The 18,837-nt window shown below is 47.5% G+C and overlaps 1 protein-coding gene across 5 annotated transcripts in view; it reads left to right on the top strand.

Moving 5' to 3' along the window:
* AIFM3 (apoptosis inducing factor mitochondria associated 3) overlaps window positions 1-18,837 on the top strand; it is a 111,452-nt gene that overhangs the window by 36,468 nt on the left and 56,147 nt on the right. For all 5 annotated transcript variants that reach the window (XM_050923791.1, XM_050923787.1, XM_050923790.1 and 2 more), the window contains 5 exons: window positions 8,732-8,841; window positions 10,772-10,881; window positions 11,553-11,597; window positions 12,874-12,970; window positions 15,922-16,034. In XM_050923791.1, coding sequence (XP_050779748.1) covers window positions 8,732-8,841; window positions 10,772-10,881; window positions 11,553-11,597; window positions 12,874-12,970; window positions 15,922-16,034 — 475 coding nt within the window. The remainder of the gene's footprint in view (window positions 1-8,731; window positions 8,842-10,771; window positions 10,882-11,552; window positions 11,598-12,873; window positions 12,971-15,921; window positions 16,035-18,837) is intronic.

The raw sequence follows: 18,837 nt of genomic DNA, 5'->3' as shown, positions 1-18,837 counted from the left end.
AGACCCTTTCTAGTACTCTTTAGTTGGTTCTTTAATTATTTGTAAGTTTATTTGCAAAGCATGTGTGGAGTTCATGGCGTAGGCCCCATACCACTTCTACCTTGTCTTGTTTTTCTAGTTGATCTGGTTCCTCGTCAATTTGTTCTCTCACAAAGAATGGAATTTTCTGATGTTTTTGTGCTAATGGAAACTCACATTGCGTGCAGTTTCAAAGTCCTGATTTTTAGTGTAACAATGGAATCTGTTAGGATATCAGATAATAAATCATTGGCACATATTGATGAAAACACATGTTTATACCAGAATAAAAAATAACTGATTATGTAGCAACCTAGAGAGGGGGGGAAGCCAGATATGTAGGAAGAAACCCAGGAAAACAGCAGCAAGGAGTTGGACTGCCCAGAGACTGTGGCTGCTTGTTATAGGGTCACTGGACTGGAGCCCAGTGTAGCGGGTGGACCTGGGTTCCCCTACCAGCCTCTGGGGAATGGCAAAAGGTGTTGGAGATGCCAGAGAGACAGCAGGTCTGGAAAGACTGCAAATTTCCCAGAAGGGGAGGACTTCAGTGAGCTGGCTGGAGGGAGGAAGCTGCAGACCCTGGAGTGTGACAAAACAGGAGAAGACAACACTGGAGGTAGAGCATAAACTGGCAGAGCGAATCCCCAGGATGGCCAGCAGTAGGTGCTGCAAGCAGTTGAGCGTGCCCCGTGACAATGTCCCTTGGCATCATGTTCCCTTACTTTCATGGCACCTACAGTCTGGTTTGTAAGTATAAGCCACTTTTTTTTCATCTGGTAGCAAGACTATAGTTTTGGGTCATCTCCCATGAAAGCACCGCCTCCCTCAATCATAAATCTCCCCTTCTTCATCCACAGCTTCATTGCTGCAGCAGAACAAAACCATCATGGGAGACAGAGAGACATTCCAGGCAGAACTCTGAAAATCAGGTCAAGTGTTTGCACAGGATTCTGTTCAATAGGAACCAGTGCAGTGAGCCTGAGGCTGCCACATTCTGAACTAACTGGAGCGTCCCCTGGGCATAGCCCTTCATTCCTAGATACAGAGAACTGCAGTATCCGAGTGTAGATGCATTGATTGCCATGGCCCACTCTGAGTGTGACGGGATCAGGTGCAATATTCTGACCAATCGCAAAGGAAAATGGGAGTGCAGGGTCTCATACCTATGGACTGCAGTGCAGATGCCTTTGGTGGGAGGGAAGGGTGAGTTATTCCATGTGCTAACCCTGTCTCACCAGCATTGCTTCAGACTGGTCTAGGTTCAGTTTCAGTCTGCTGCCCTCCAGGCAGTTGCCCATGTCTGCTCGTCACTGAGAAAGCTGAAGGTGGGTGCCAATTGCAGTTCATGTGAAGGAACTGTAGAGCTGGTTTTTCACTGCATGCTGATGGTACTTCAGCCTTTGTTGTTTCAGTCCCAGTGGTTTCGTCTAGACATTGAAGAGGACAGCAAGGGACCACTGCATCAGTACACTCAGCCTGAAAGGGCAGCAGCACAGCTGGAGCTGGCTGCACCCAGACAGCTGAAGTCAGGGATGTTTTGTGCTCCCGTATTCGGGACTTGCATGGCCCAGTGGAAAAGGGGGAATAGTATCTTTATGGATGTGCTTGTGCAGAGGAGGGAGAATGGAGCTGATTGATTTGGGGATGTCCAGTGCTTGGGAATGGGTGGGGACTTGACTGCCATGCAGTGGAGTTATGAAAGACCTGATGATTCACAGTATGGATTCATATGAGGACATGACTGACGTGGATTGCTGTGCCTAACTGTATGGAGGAATAGTGTTTGCTCACTAATTCCTAATTGTTTCTGGCCATATTTAGCTTTATTGTATCAAATGCTGATTGTATGATGAGATGCAGTGTTAGCAATAAACTTTCTTGATGACATAAAAAGCTCAGTCTGTATAGTTTAACAAAGAGAAGTTTAAGGGATGACTTCATCCCAGTTTAGAAGTGCCTGCAGAGGGACCAGAAATGTAGTAATAAGGGGTTCTTCAGTCTAGCAGAGAAAGGTCTAACACGAGCCAGGGGCTGGAAACTGAAGCTGGACAAATTCAGACTCAAAATAAGGTGCACATTTTTAACAGAGGTGATGTAACCATTGGAACAACTTGCGGATTCTCCATCACTGAACATTTTTAAATGAAGATTGGATGGTTTTCTAAGAAGTCTGCACTAATTCAAACAGGAACTGTTTCAGGGAAGTCCTATAGTGTGTGTTATGCAGGAGACCAGAAGACATTAATCTATTACTTCTTTGAGAAATAGCCTGGGATCTTTCCATGAAGGAGTGGGCTGGAAATGTACACACACGTGGGGGCAGAACCAGAGTTGGGTGTGGCATGATTGCATTCTGTGTATTGACTCTTTCACCTTGCTCATTTGCTCAGTTTGTGAGTACAGAGCTATTCTTTCTGTCAGTCCTTTCTGCTCCTCCAGAAGTCTGAGATTAGAACCAAACTGGGCTTATCTGGAGCCCAAACTCTCCCTCCACTACACCCATACAAACAAGGCCGGCTTTATGACCCGCTGGGCCCAATTGGGATACTCGGCAGCGGTCTGGGGCTTCGGCAGCACTTCAGCGGCAGGTCTTCCGGGGCACCGAAGGACCTCCCACAGCCGAAATGCCGCCGAAGGCCCCCGGAGCAGACCCTCCACCACCAAAATGCCGCCAAAGACCCCGGAGCAGACCCCCCGCCACCAAAATGCTGCCAAAGACCCCCGGAGCAGACCCCCAACCGCCAAAATGCTGCCGAAGACCCCTGGAGCAGACTCCCAACTGCCAAAATGCTGCCGAAGACCCCTGGAGTGGGGCCCCCTTAGGCGCGGGGCCCTCTTCAGTGTGGGGCCCGATTCTGGGAAATCGGGGGAATCTGCCTAAAGCCAGCCCTGCATGCAAACCCCCAAGCAAGTAATGAGAAGGAGTGAGATGGAGAGGAGACAGCCTGATTCTCAGAGCTGAGGAAGTTTTAAAACAACATCTTTGTGCTTAGAAACTGATGTGGAGTCAGTGAGACAAAATGAACAGGGAACACACAGACAGAGGCTAGTTTTCTAAACGCTTTTTTTTCAGGACAGAGCTACATTTTAATTGGTATTTCCTGGCTTGTGAGTGCAAACTGGGAAGACATGACAAACCTTAACACTCCCCCCCCACACTTTTTTTTTTTTAAATATGGAATAAAATCTATCTTAATAGCAATGACTCGAAATGAGCAGAGTGCTTCATTCTAACAGCCCTCGGTTATACATAGCCATCTCGCTCACTTGCGGAATGAGTGTGTCATTTGAAATCTTTTGCACAAGGTTTCTGTATTTACTTCAAGACATCAGGTGCTGATGATTATCTGTCTCAGGTCAAGTGATTCCTTCGGGTGGCTGTAAACCATTGCTCTTATCTTTTCATAACTCTGAAGTTGTCATTTCACAAGAACTGTGGATTTGCTCTGAAATAAAATCCACCCGAAGAATGCAGCAAGACTTGTTCCTTTTGCGTGTGGTGAAGCATGAGAATGGATTGAGCTCTTTATTTGGGTTGAGTTTACTGCAAGGACTAAACAGGTACAGGGGAGGGAGCAGAGCCCTTGCAGCATTCTGCTCAGATAAAACTGTGGTATGCCCTTAGCAGGAGCCCATACTGCTGCTTAGGGCCCCATCAGCAAGGTATTTAAGCACATGCCAAAAAGGACTATTCCATTGGGACAATTTGGGAGTAAAGGTAGGCAGGTGCAGAACTGAGGTCTGCCAGGTGCTCCACTTTGTTGCACAGCAGGGGTACTCTGATGATGTCCCCATGGGAGCACCAGCATTCTAGCTAGGACCCCAGCAAAAACCTACAAACCACCGGAGAGGTGGGATTCACGAAGTTATTCAGGCACCTAACTTCCAAAAATAGGTCAGCTAGGATAACTGAGACTTGCAGCATAAAACGAGGAGGCCATGGGGGATTCTGCCATTCCTCTGGGAGGGAGCTTAGCAATAAAGGGCACTGGGCCCAGAGAGATCTGCCAGCTGCCTGGTTCAAACTGGACTGAGAGATGAGACACAGACCCACCCACCCTGGATGGCAGTTGTCAGGAGGGGACGCAGATTTAGAACCAATTGCAGAAGTGTATTTAGCTCATTGAAGGCTTCAATAAAAGGCCTTAACAGAGGGACAGGGGCCATGCTGGGCATCTTAAGGATTGGAGAGTCTGAAGGTTGTGAATATTCCCCTGTGAACCTTTGTCAAGTGTCACCATGGCTGTCTGTGGTGTGGGAATAGGAGGGACAATCCAGAAGAAGGGTAGGTCTCTTAAGAGATGGGGAGATTTGGTTCATATGCTGTTCCATAGGGTAAGTTATTGTCAGTCTAGCCCTATTGGCAGCAGAGGCAGTAATGATTTCATAGATCGTTAGGGTTTAAGGCCAAAAGGGACCATTGTGTTAATCTGGTTTGAACTGCATAACACTGTCCAGGGGCTCACCCTGTGATTCCTGCATGGCTCTCAGTAACCTGTGGTTGACTTGGAGCAGAACTTATAGATAGAGATCTAATCTTGATCTGAAGATCTCTCTCTCTCTCCCCATGTACGCTGCCATTGAGAGCGGTGGAACAGCACCTTCTGCAGTCCCCTGGGTTTACATGGAGGGATTTGCTAGCAAGTGTTCATTGTAAAGGGTAGGGATTTCAACCTGCTTCCCTGTTAGTCTGCCAAAGCCCAGTTATTCTTCCTGGCATGCCGCAAAACCCAGCTCTTCTCCCAGGTATTTGGGGATGAAGCCGATGGTGAGACATAGTGTTAAGTGGCTTCATGTTAATGATTGTACAAGCTACGGACAGTTCATCTGACATGATGACACTGATGAATGTATATTTTGCTAATATGTTGCAGAGCTGCCCACCACAATGGAGGGAGCTGTTTGGTTATAAAGAAAGATTCCTCATTTTTTTATTTTAATTGCAAAAACCTGAATAAACATCACTGCTGCATCCTAAAACGTGCAGTTTGGAAACTCTCTCCTGCAAGTGAGAGCGTTTGCTTTGGCAGCATCACTAAATATACTCCCAGTGATCCTGACGGCAAGCTGACAGGACACAGCCGGGCTCCACAGAAATGGCAACAACTCACCATACCCAGGAAATTGAGACGAGAGTTCCTTGCACCAGAACTCCCTGGAGAGCAGCATTCCGTGTGTAAACGCACTAGTCGGGAATGGAATACCTGCTGCCATGCTGCTGAACAACTTCCGCCAGTTACTTAGCCAGCAGAATGCGTGCCGCCCCGTGAAAGGCAGGAAGGCCAGATCCTCTGCCAGTGTAAAGCAACTGGATCTCATTGCAGCAGTGGGACCAGACCCCCTGCTGGTGTCAGTCAGCTCAACATTGACCCAGCCTCATATTGGATTCTCCTTCACCGGCAACTTTTCAATCAAGATTGGATGTTTTTCTGAAACTTATGCTCTAGTTCAAAGGAATCATTTAAGGAAGTTCTCTGACCTGTGTACTACAGGAGGTCTTCTGGCCTTGGAATTGATGAACCTCACTGAAAGGGGATTTAGTTTTACTGGTTTCAATGTAATCTGCACAGTCCCATTGAAGTCAATGGGCTCAAAATGCCAAATGGTGTAAATTGGCCATTGAATTTAATGAAGCTGCATCACTTTATGCCCCCTGAGAACTGGCCCATTTTTTAAAATCAAAAGTGCACATTAAATTGAGGTAACCAGTACGAAATATGAAACAGATCCATTCCAGATGTTATTGCTACCATAAGTCGATTCAAATGAGAAAGGGAAGATGGGAGGAATTTAGCCCAGGAGCTTTCTAGAGCCCTGGTTTGATCAGGAGTCCGTCTAAGCTGCGCTGATGGCCGTACTGGTGATCTGTGTCACCAGCATCCTCCGGCAATTCAAATCAAGCCAACCATGTGAAAAATATTGACCTAAAATCTAACACAGATGCTGAATACATTGTTATGCACTTGAGTCAATGTTTGACGTGCTGGGGGGTTCATGCAGTGTTGATGCATGGTTGGCAAAGCTGTCTTAGTGACCGGCACAGGAGTGACTGGATCTGCAATGCTGTTTGTAACAGCTACAGAAAGAGTTAGATAATGTCATCATATGGCCTGAGTTGGAATCCAGTGCTTCAGCCTTTCAGAAAACCTGTAGATAAGATTGTAAATAGTTATTCTTTTAGTTTAATTCAGTTAGTCTTAGTGTAATTAGTGTAGTTTGTTTTCCTGGACTGGGGATTCTCTCCCCAAAGTCGGGGACCACGCCTAGACTCTGGATTTCAAAAACAGTGTTTCCTGTCCTAAATCCTTCTCTGTCAGCAACAACACCAACGCTACCTCTACTGTCTAGGGGAGATGCACGTCTTGGGGAAGTGCAGCATTTGTTGCTCGTTTCCACCAAGAACTCTATGGAAGGGATTCTGACCTAAAACGTTTGGTCCGTAATCTTGATGGAAGCATTCGGTGAGACGTTTTGCTTGGGCACTAGAAAGTATTTTATCTTTATTTTTCTTGAAACTATTTCTGACTCTCATGACTTGCACTCACTTGAAATGTATCTCTTTATAGTTAATAAACTTGTTTTATTGTTTAAGCGGAAGTGACAGGTAACTCCTATTTACGGTGGTGAGTTGGTATATGATTCCCTTAAAGGAAAAACAGAATTAATATATTTGTACTGTCCAGGAGAGGGTAGGGCAGGACAGTACAGGACATACATTTCTGGGGGACAGTCCAGGACTGGGAGTGTGTTGGTGTCACTCTGCAGTATGACCAAGGCTGGTGAGAGCCAGAGTGTGACTGGCAGTCTGCAGTTACACAAACGCATCTGGGAGCGACCCGCATGCTGGTGGCTGTTTGTGAGCAGTCCAAGTTGGAGGCTACAGCAGCAAGGCAGGTCACAGGGCAGGGGTGACACAGCCCACACTGGTTTGGACTGTACTCTGCTCTTATAAATACTGTAAAGGAGGCTTGACATACCAAAGTATCCCTTCTTCACTCTAAATTTCTACCCAAAGTCCTCTCCAAATTCTACTTTCACCAGTGTATTTCCTTACCTGTACTTTTTCTGAAACCCCATGCTTCACATGAAGAGAAGAGACTTCATTCCCTCAACATCAGGTGTGCACTGGCTTTGACCTGCAAAGAACCAAGTCCATCAAAGTCTCCAAGACTTTGTTGTGATAGCAGGGAGAGCCTATGGTCAGGCTATATTCTTTCAGAGGATTTCTAAGTGGGTTTCTGGCTGCAGTATCGAATGCTGAAGACTAGCTCACATCCCACCTCAGAGCAGTATAATGGTCCACTCCATGGGTTTGCAGGCCACTACAGTAGCACCCTTGGAGGAGGTCCCAATGCAGGATATATGCAGAGCAGCCACCTGGAACTCCATATACGTGTTTGCTAGACATTATACACTAGTCCAAGCCACTGCTGCGCATGCAGCAGTGGGATCTACAATACTGCACACATCTTTGTTGCCAGCTTCCTGGCACCCACCTCCAATCTGAATACTGTTTGTCAATCTCCCATGTGTGGAATACACACGGGAACCAGCCCTCAAAGAAGAAGTGGAGGTTACTTACTGTCACTGGCGGTTCTTTGAGATGTGTGGTCCCTATCTGCATTCCGCTACCCGCCCTCCATTCCCTGTGCTGCAAATCTGATTAGATGTGCTGTAAGGAGAGGAACTGAGCGGGCGTCAGCCAGCACTGCTTCTTATATCCTCGCTCGAGAGCACGAGGCGATCTACTGCACATGTGCACGCCAAGGGACATTGCTTGTTAAAATCTCTGCACTCAGGCCCACGGTGCGCATGCATACCCAGGGCTATCCTTAGGCATATGCAGCACACAGGGCTGTGTAGGGCACCTGAAAATTTGGGGCACCCCTGGGTCTTATTGTCCACCCCTCACCTCTTCCTATCCCTGTTCTGACCCTTCCTGCAGGCTCCCACCACAGAGGGCTGCTTCAGCTTGGTGAGTCTGCCTCCTGAGGGAATCTAGTACTTAAAAGTGAATCCTGCCTGCCAGATCTATTAGCACAATACTGAAGCTGTTAAAGAGTCAGTCAAGTGGTAATGAAGACATTTAACAGGCATTTGCCAACCCCCAGGTATCTACTGTCAGTTTCTGAATGTACTGACAAAAACAGTTGTGTGTTACTGTAATAGTCACTCAGAACATGTCAGTCTACAGGACCTTAGTTTAAAATTTGCTTTAAAAATATTTCATTAGTGTGTTGCTGAAGATGATAAAATCACATCTCTAAAAAATCCTTGCACAGATTTTTAGATGCACAATCTGAGTATTCATCTTTAGCTTTAAATTCTTGGATCTTCAGACATAATATTGTTTTTTAAATAAATCCTTCAAAAGACCCCCCCTTATCTACAATACACATGCGAGCCCGGGCTGCCGTCAGGCATAGGGGCACCAGTTTAATAATACTCCATGGGGCCCCATAAATCCTTAGGACAGCCCTGTGCATACCCATGGACGGAGTACAGCTAGAGACCACACATCTTGAAGAATCTCCACTTACTGTAAGTAACTGTGCTTATAGTGGAAAAGAAACCACTAGCTAATGTGAAAGCTTGGGACTGGCTCTCTGACATGTGACAGCCCAAGCAGATCAAAAGGCAGTGATAATAAATCATAGAACCAATAATAAATATCTATTATGTATACTATATTTGTCATGCTTTTTACCTCCAGGATGCGCGAAGTAGACCTGGGTTGTGGGAAGGCTCTGCTGATAAAGGAAAATGGAGACTACTATGCAATGGGACACAAATGCCCTCACTACGGAGCCCCACTGGTGAAAGGTTAGTCTGTACGAGTATGAACACGAATCAGACATTCACAACAGATTATGGATCTGCATGAAGAATCTGAGCCATTTGATATCATTCACTACATTGCAGAATTTTCAGGTCTGTAGAGACATCCTGCCTGTGAGGTAAATATACATTTATAATCCAGGAAAGGGATCAAAATCCTCTGCAGAGCACTCTGTCCATGTTTGGTTTGCTAATAGATCTCGTGCTAGCCTGTGCAGTATATCTCTGAGTGAAATCTCTTAAAATGATGTTTGAAGAATAGAAAGGAAATCTTTCTGCCAGTCTGAGTTGGCAGCAACAAGGGCCAGGTTCGGTATCTGGGGGTTCCTTTTCAACAATACATCATGAAACTGGCTTGAGCTCCCCACCCCTGGGTGCCTCTAAGAGGCAATACTTCCCCTCTCGCAAGCATGCAGTCTGAGTGTAGCAAAGAAACTTTTAATAAAAGGAGGGACGTAACCTGGCATTAAATTGGGAAAACACCACAAACAGGGTTCATAAACATAAACCATGAGCAAAAGACCCACCCCCAAGTAAGTTGGACAGTGTCCTTTTCCCCTCAGGTTCTTAAGTCCAGCAACCAAAGGTCCCCTTAACATGCCCATCCCTTCTCTGCAGCCCACTCACAGTTGTTATCCTTGGTCAGGGCAGACCCAGGATTGAGAGGTGGGGGAGTAAGAAGGCACCTTACTCACTCCACTGCCCAGCTGATTGGCACTCCGTTCCTCTCCACCGGCCATCCTGCTTGCCAATCGGCATGCCTCTCCACTGGCCGCCCTCCTGGCCAATCTCCACGCCTCTCCACCAGGCTCCACTCACCGCCCTGCTGACCGATTGCTGTACCTCTCCACTGGCCACCCTACTGGCCGATCCTCGATCCGCTGGGATGTCTTCAGGTCTCACAGCTTAACACAGGGGCCTGAGACTTTCACCCAGTGATTTCTGCAGTGGAGGGGAACTATTCTTCTCTACAACAAAGCAGTTAGAAATTCCATCCTCTATGTGGATGGCTCTGCTGTGGTCCTGCTTCTTATCTGGAGCCAGAGCTCTTCAAACCCTCCCCCCCACCACACTAACAGTCTAGTTCTGCACATACCCAGCCACACCACATAAACATTCTTACCTCAAAAACCATAAGAGCTGCTCTACATGCCATTTTTTCAGCAAATGTAACTATTCCAGGTGAAATTGGTGCAGCCCCTAGTGTGGATACGATTTTCTTCTTACAAAGGAGCTGATACGGTTATAGCTTACTGCTATATGTTTACCTGCAGGGCTTGTGGGAGAGCTGCCTTTGGTCCCTAGACACCAGACTTCCAGCTCTGCTCCAGCTCCCAGCTGTTAACTAGCATCAGGGGCTGAACCAACCACTGCCACCCCTGCAATAGGGGAGCACAAGGGTCTATATAACAGCCTTTTCACCCCCCAACTCGAGTCCCTTGCCTGAGCACTGGACTGCACAATTTAAAATCCAGTGAGCCCTGTCACAGTTCCTAGGCGAGCTGCACCTCTGATCCCTCCTGGTCTCTTCCAGGGCACTCCTTTCCCAGGCCTCGAGCCATCACCTCTCTGGATGGAATCACACAGTTCTCCCACTCTCAAGCCAGGCCTTGGACTGCATCCCCCTGTGATCAACCCTGATCACCTCAGCAGGACTGACCTATCTTCAGCCCCTGCAGTTCCATCCCCTCCAGGATCAATGACAGGCTAATACAATGGCCTCCAGATCTGTGACTATATGTTGACATGCTTCCGCACTGTCAATGAGCCAGCATGAAGGGGGCCAGCACCTGGTCACTGGCCATCAGGAACATTGCCAGGATGTTGCTGCACTAAGATCTCACTGGGATTGCTAGGAAATGGTAGGGAAGGATCTATGGTGAAGTGTGACTCGCTCCTGTCATGCCTTTTGCAGGGGTTTTATCCAAAGGAAGAGTGCGCTGTCCCTGGCACGGGGCTTGTTTCAGCATTGGCACTGGTGATATAGAGGACTTTCCTGGCTTGGACAGCTTACCCAAATTCCAGGTGAGATCTTTCAATCTGTAGAGAAAGAAATGACCAACAAGGGAGGAGGGGGCGGGGGAAGTGTTTTCCTTTCAGAGTCCAGAGCTGGGGTCTCCCAAGTGCAGGGGTGGTGGTGACTTCATGTGACCCAAGTCACTGCTCCCTGCACCTGACCCCTGTGATTCCAGCTGACCCCTTTGCCCTGCACTCATCTGCAAGTGCCAGCTAGCTCCTGTGAAACCGAGCCTCCAGGATAAGGAGAAAGGAGAGAGAAAGGAAGGGGGCACATACATGGGAAGGGCTTGTTACACAAAGGCTGCTGCTGATAAAGAGTGGTGGGGCGGGAGAAGGAGGGGAGAAGGGCATCCAGGTGCCCCCCAGGACACACTGGTGCTGAGAAGTCACTTAGGCATGTGAGATAAAAACCCAGACAAACAGAGATGGACACTCTGCTAACGATCCTTGTACACCTGATACTAGTTAACAGGGAAAGTCCCAGCCCCCTGGATGTAGGAGAGCCACCCAGCTCCTACACGGGCCATGCAGGGAGTCCGGCGAGCGTGCAGTGTGGCTGAATGGACAGAACCTGCTTTGCATTGACCTATGTTTAGTTCAGCAGTTAGCACAGAACCCTCCCTTTAAACCCAGAGACACTAACTGCTCTGCAAACTGCTGCTGTCTTCTCGCCCCAGGTGAAAATCGAGAAGGAGAAAGTGTACATCCGAGCGAGCAAACAGGTGAGGGGGAGAGATTCCAAACACAGGGACTGGGGACGGCAGCTTGCTGGGAGGCAAGGGTGATTTGATCCTTTGGCCCTCTGGTTAGATAAAAAATAAATAGCCCTTCCACACTCAGGGGTCCACGTTACTGAGGTTATCTGCTGCCCCCTAGGGAGTACCACAAAGAATGCTCTACGTTTGCTTTTAGACACTGCTCAGATATGCAAGAAAAGTGATTAAAGGTCTAGAAAACATGAGCTATGAGGGAAGAGTATAAAAATTGGGTTTGTTTAGTCTGGGGAAGAGAAGACTGAGAGGGGACACAATAACAGTTTTCAAATACATGAAAGGTTGTTACAAGGAGGAAGGAGAAAAATTGTTCTCTTCAACTTCTGAAGACAGGACAAGAAGCAATGGGCTTAAACTGCAGCAAGGGGGTTTAGGTTGGACATTAGCAAAAACTTCCTAACTGTCAGGGTGGTTAAATGCTGGAATAAGTTGCCTAGGGAGGTTGTGGAATCTCCATCATTGGAGATGTTTAAGAGCAGTTTAGATGAACATCTGTCAGGGATGGTCTAGATAATGCTTAGTCCTGCCTTGAGTGTGGGGACTGGACTAGAAGACCTCTTGAGGTCCCTTCCAGTCTTATGATTCTATGCACATTCTATCTATTAGGAGCCACATTCTGATATCCACCCATACACATCTAAGGAGCCCCAGTGACTCAGAGATTTGGCCCAAAGTGATCACTAATATCAGTTGTGGCTGCCAGCATGTGGACAGATGATTTGTGATGCAGTGTCCCATCTACCCAGGTTACACATGTGGATGTTGGAGTTTGATGAAAAGGAATCACACCTTCCCATCCCTGCCATCCTGTGCTGAGCTCTCCATTTGGCAATGTGGGGGACCATACATGGGGTGATAGAAGTTACACTGTACTTTGCTTTGCTTGGACTTGCTGATGTTTAGTTGTAAGGCTAAAGAACATTTAACCAGCACTGCCACAGCTTTGTTTGGTACCCAAACTTTCCGACCTGGATGAATTTGTGGCTGGTGGTGGATTTATTCTTCAGCTGCCTTCTGGAAGTGGCATAGTGACATATCTGGTGGAAAGGTTTTATAGTCCCATAGTGCTTTTGTTGGGTGTGGGTTTGGAATCGTCTTCAGGCAATAAGAGTGAAGCTTTCATCCAAGCCGCTTTACAAAATAACTCCTAGCTGTTCCCATTTGTACCTGGCAAAGTTAAAGCTTTGAACCATTAATGACAATCATCTCCTTAATTGCTACGCAGGCTCTTCTGACGCAAAGAAGGACAAAGGTTATGGCAAAATGTATCTCCCTCAGCAACTACAATATCAGTAGCACCAACGTGCTGATCATCGGAGCAGGTATCAAGATGTGCCTGCTGACAGCAGCAGACCTCTATCTTTACAGTGCAGGATATAAAGAGAACAGTAAATAGTATATGTTAACTGATATACACCCTTCATCTTCCAGGCCAGTCTGTAGATACACCCATCCCACTCCCAGTCTGGGTTCATAACTGTCCATTCTCCTAATGTGTATAGACCCACACACCAGATCCAGCAATACAGAACTATTAACTAAGCTCAAGATCTGTGTATGCCACTACGCTAACCATTGGCCTGGGCAATGCAGCAAGTCAGACTAGATGAAAATCTACAACTCTATGTACAATGTCCCCATGCATCTAATTTATAGACATTTACTCCCAAACTTTGTGGAAACTCTTCCCCAACCTTCCACACTGGGTAAATAACTACTGCTCCTACTGCAAGTATCTCAGAGTATTTCTCCACTGCACAGTTAGCCCAGTAAGTTATGTTCCTGGTCTGTATTGAGACCATACACACCCTAGATTCAGAGCAATAAAGGGACATGGGGAGGTCCTGTGTATAGGTAACCCCTAACTTCTGCACCTGATATGTTTTAATTCTCCCACTCTGTGAATACAGTTGTTTCCTCCTAAACTGTCACCAGACACCCAGGCAGCTCTCTGTCTAATCACCACCCCAACTACCCATTCTTTAGGCCTTGTCTACACTATGGGAGGAGATCAATCTAAGTTACGCAACTTCAGCTACGTGAATAATGTAGCTGAAGTTGACGTACTTAGATCTATTTACCGCAGGGTCCATACTATGCGACATCAGTGGGAGACGCTCTCCTGTCGACTCCCCTTGCGCTTCTCATTCATGTGGAGTACAGGAGTTGATGGGAGAGTGATCAGCAGTCGATTTAGACCTGCTAAATTGACCGCCAATGCATCAATCACCATGCCTTGGTAAGTGTAGATAAGACCTTAGACACTCCCCCACCCCATTCTCCTGAGCTGCTGATAACCCCCACTCTCCTAGCCTGTATAAAATGCAGGTATATACTAGCAAAGCTTCTGGCCCTGCTGGCCTGTCCTCCCCAATCTCTCTTCCATCTGGTGTGTATTAAATTTGGAATTAAAGCTTTGTCTACAGTAAGAAAATTTTGCAAAACTTCCACCATTGCTGTGTCACCAGTTCAACTGCATTGGTTTTCACAACCTAGTTTTTCCAAAAGATCCGCTCTAGTTCACACAGGAATTAATTCAGGGAAGTCCTATGGCCTGTGTTATCCAGGAGGTCCGACTAGATGACCACAGTGCTACTGTCTGTCCTTGGAATCTATGGCTCTAGCGCAGATGGGTTACTCTCTGCAGTATTTACTTTAAGCATCAGGTCTTATACGCAGCTCAGAGTATGTTTGATCAGTTCAGTGCTTAAGACAGCCCCTTAACACTAGTGCTCTCACCATAATTAGCACCAGCCAAGCTGAAATGATGATAGCAACAATGAGATCATTTTACAGAATTTCCCTAGTGTTGACATGCTTTAATTCCAAACTTACCAGAGACGAATTGGAGGAGGGGTGGGAGTAGGAGGGGCCAGTTGCATTCGTGTTGGTACTTTGTGCTTTTCTTAAAATGTTTTTCATGGATGGAACAAAACTTTACAGAACAGAAGACTCCACCAGTCTGTAGGCAGCAACAAACTTCCCTGCTGTTGCTTTTCTACAGAGGACAGGGAGACATGGTGGATGCTGCCTTTCCAATGACGGTTAGCATGGACTAGTCATTGCTTGCAAAGACACCATTATTGCAGGCTCCATCGCAGAAAAGCCCCAAGTCTGAGAAATTTCTACTCATTTTTCAAAGCTGCAAGTATACACCTGGAGCTGGTTCAGTACTGTTTGGCCAAGACATTGTTCGGCATATGTTGCCATGGCATGACTATGTAATAGTGGTATTTGATTATCTCTGGAGCTAGTCAAATCCTAGGCCAGATTTCACGGTTTACTCAGATCATGCTTAGCAAAGTACAGCAGGGCTATCAGGGAGCCAGCTGTTGATTTTCTGCTTGGCCTCGGGCCCTGGTGCAGATTACAGCCTGGGGCTGTTCTTGCGTATGCCAGATGTCTGTAGTCCCTAAGGTGCCATATGCCATGGGGGAAGGCCAAAGCACACCATGCTCCACCACTCCTTGTCCTCTCGCTTCCTGCCCCAGGTGCTGTGGGAAGAGCGGTTTAGAAGCCAGCTATGCCTGATCTTCTCCTGTAGCATTTCCCACTCCCTTTGTGCCAGTGCACTTTGCTGGATACAAGCCAAATTCTGATGCTCCTGCCCCTTGGTTTCAAGGGGACTGTTCCTGGAGCAAGGCACAGCTACCCATGGGAACGGACATCAGAATCTGGACCCAAGTTACTCATCAGATGATGATGATTTAATCAAAGAACGTGTTTGATGATTGGCTTTTCTAGGTTTCAGCCCGCTCATTTTATAGCCCTCCTAATGCTCCAGTTCCAACCAGAAGGGAGGGGGTTCACACCCTAACAAGTGAGGCAGAAGCTCTGAGGACAGAGTAGACCTGCTACCCAATGGAGCAATTCAGGATCCACTCCCTGTGCCAAGCGATCAATTACTGGAATAGCTAGGCAATGGTTTTATTTATTTATTCATAAAAGCAAAAGAAACGAAGGGCTAGATTCACAAAAGAAAAAAAAGGTGTGAGAGATTATGGAGCCCTCTACTGGATGGATGCTAAACTTTTCATTTGTCAAATAAAATACATACACCTCTACCCCGATACAATACTGTCCTCAAGAGCCAAAAAATCTTACTATGTTATGGATGAAACCACGTTATACTGAACTTGCTTTGATCTGCCGGAGCGCCCCTCCCCCCCCCCGAGCGCTGCTTTACCGCATTCTATCCGAATTTGTGTTCTATCGGGTAGCGTTATATTGGGGTAGAGGTGTATGTAGCAATTACTGGCCTTCTGTCTCTTAGGTGCTGCTGGATTAGTTTGTGCAGAGACCTTAAGACAGGAAGGTTTCTCCGACAGGATCGTCATGTGCACAATGGACAGACACTTACCCTATGACCGACCCAAGCTAAGTAAGGTTTGTATCATCCAGAATGTTTCATATTCTTACTGAACAGCTACTGGGCTCTCCTCTCAGACTGTTTCTCTCACTGGCCAGTGGGTGTCCCAGGTCACTAGAAACTTTGCCAGCTTTGTCCTTTTATTGCACTGAGGCACTGTTGATCAACTTAATTCCAGGACTTCTGGAATTTGTCACCCTTTTAGTGTGTGTTTTCGGAGGCAAACCCGTGAACCCTCCTCTTGCCTCTGTAACACTGTCTAAGACCAATAATGGAAGGAGCCTGATGAAAGCTGGGGCCGAGATTTCCCAATGTACATGCTTTATGTCAAGTTCATAAGTCCATAGTTAGGTATCTAAATATGTGGCCTCATGTTCATAAGTACTGAGTAGCTCTCAGCTCCCAATAAAACCAGAGGGAGCAACTGGCTACTGAGCACTTTTGCACAGTCAGGTGATCTAGGTCTCAGGTTACATATCCTGTGTTAGAAAACCTTGGCTGGGGACCTTGCCCGAACATTATTAAATCTTCTTCTTCTTTCACATGGCTGGTGTAGAGCAATAACTACAAATTCACCTGATGTTGATCGAGCCAAATGGCTTTTTCAGGAGTAGCAGAATTTATTGCAGTGATGCATCTTTTACTAAATATACGAGCACCTTTTGTTTCATTTTGGCCTCTTGTTTCTTCTTTTGCTTGAAGTTTCTTTTCTGCAAACAACTGAGGATATTAAATACAAACCCTATGTTCAACTTTCAATCATAGTACTGCCCCGTCTGCATAAAAATGAGGAAATTGTAAATATTCCCAAAGCAAATCCATATACAGGGAGAATTGGGTTTAATCTCTATATTGTTACCTTTAATTCTTTAATATATTCCTAGGCAGAAATCTTTACAATGAAGTGAAGGTTGTAAGCATAAATTATTTTTAAAAAAATGACATTCATGGTACCATATTTCTTTCACACAAAGTTAAAGTGGATCAGTTAGTGATACACCCTTCCAGAACAGGGAGAATGGGTAATGTTTAATCTCTGGAAAGCAGAAAATAAAGAGATAAGTGAAGAAAAATGTAAACCTCTGGAAACCAGAGAAAACAGAGTTAAAAATGTCTCCCACCCCGACACAACCTTAACTCTGCTCCTCTGGAGCTGGCATTAGGCACTGGGACAAATACTGACCTATCACTAAAAACCTGCCACCCATCCAAGCAGAGGCTCAGCTCAGCTCACTCAGTGTATGGAGCTCTTCACCCTCCGTTCTCCCTGCTGCGTATTTCAGGAGGTGAGGGCAGCCTTGTCACCCACCTCTCGAGCTTACCTCGAGCAGGTCCTGAGGGAGGATGCTCCCTGCCCACCCCACACAATGGGCCCTCTGGATCTTTTCATCGGTCCCCTGTCCCGTAAGCCTCCCCGGCTGCCCCACCCTGATATCTCAAACCAGCTGCGTGACCTGCAGCCAATTCACTTTTGAACCACGCCAAGGGCACATCTGTACATGCTTATGCTCCAGACTCCATTTCCTCACCCTCGTGTCCTGCCCCAATACCAAGTGGCGGGACCTAATGTCGTCTGTCAAGGGTGAGGAACCCCAGTGGGCCAGCCTATATTCCATCCTAGTCCCACGGCCCACCAGGGGTATTGGCTGGTGACTCCTGTGAGCATGGGCATGTAATGGGTGCAGTTCACTCCTGTCCCCAAAGCCTGTCCTTTCTTCGGCATGAGGGAGACCCTGATGCACATTTACCGTAAGGGCGCCAGGTTGCAACCCTTTTTCTGGCTCCTCCTGGACCTACTTTTATGTTTTTGGCTGCACTTCTCCCCCCACCTCCTTATCTATCACTCCCTGTCTGTGGCCCCACAAAGTTGCGGGACCTCCCAGTTAACTTCCTCCTAGCGATGGCCAAGGTGGCTGTCTGTAACCCCAGGGAGAGGATGTTGGCTGAGGGGTTCTCTGCAACTGTAGGGCCTATTTCTGATCCTCCCTCTGTTCATGCATCTGGGCAGGGCTCCTCTGGGCAGAGTCCCCTGGCTCCCTTGACGTCTTTGAGGATAGTGGGCCCTGTGCGGGATTCTCTGCTCAGTGTCCCCGTCAGGTTTCCTTTTTTTGACTCTTTGACCTTCACACCCGTCCTTGTTATTTTTTCTGTTGTCCCCCGTAATTATGTGAGTTTTCTGGGCTGTGAGGATCCTCCCCATAGGCTGGGGGAGGGTTCTTTAGCCATGGGCAGCTAGTGCCCGCCCAGCTTTCTGGAACCCAATCCAGCAGGATCCAAGCAGAGGACACTGCAGGGTTTGTGTGTGTGCTCGGCTGACATCACCCTGTCAGAGGCAGGAGTGGGAGGGGAGGGTGTTATGTTGTGCTGTGCTGAGTCCAAAAGAGATTGAGCTGCTGGAGCCTGTCAGTATAAGCAGGGGCAGCTCTAGGCATTTTGCCGCCCCAAGCACGGCAGGTAGGCTGCCTTCTGCAGCTTGTCTGCGAAGGGTCCGCTGGTCCCGCAGCTTCGGAAAGGCACGCCTGTGGGATGTCCGCTGAAGCCGCAGGACCAGCGGACCCTCCACAGGCCAGCCACCGAAGGCAGCCTGTCTGCCGCCCTCGCAACTACCGGCAGAGCGCCTCCCCCGGCTTGCCGCCCCAGGCACACGCTTGGCATGCTGGGGTCTGGAGCCACCCCTGAGTATAAGGCAGGTTTTCTAATCCCTTGATCATTCTCGCAGCTCTTCTCTGAACTCTCTGAAATTTATCAACATCCTTCTGGACTTGTGGGCAGAGCCGGGAAGCCTGGGCCCTTCCACCTGCTTGGAGGGGGCCTGGGAGC

Source organism: Gopherus flavomarginatus, chromosome 15 (assembly GCF_025201925.1).
Source record: "Gopherus flavomarginatus isolate rGopFla2 chromosome 15, rGopFla2.mat.asm, whole genome shotgun sequence".
Taxonomy (NCBI): domain Eukaryota; kingdom Metazoa; phylum Chordata; order Testudines; family Testudinidae; genus Gopherus; species Gopherus flavomarginatus.
This window is presented reverse-complemented; position numbering and strand designations above follow the sequence as displayed.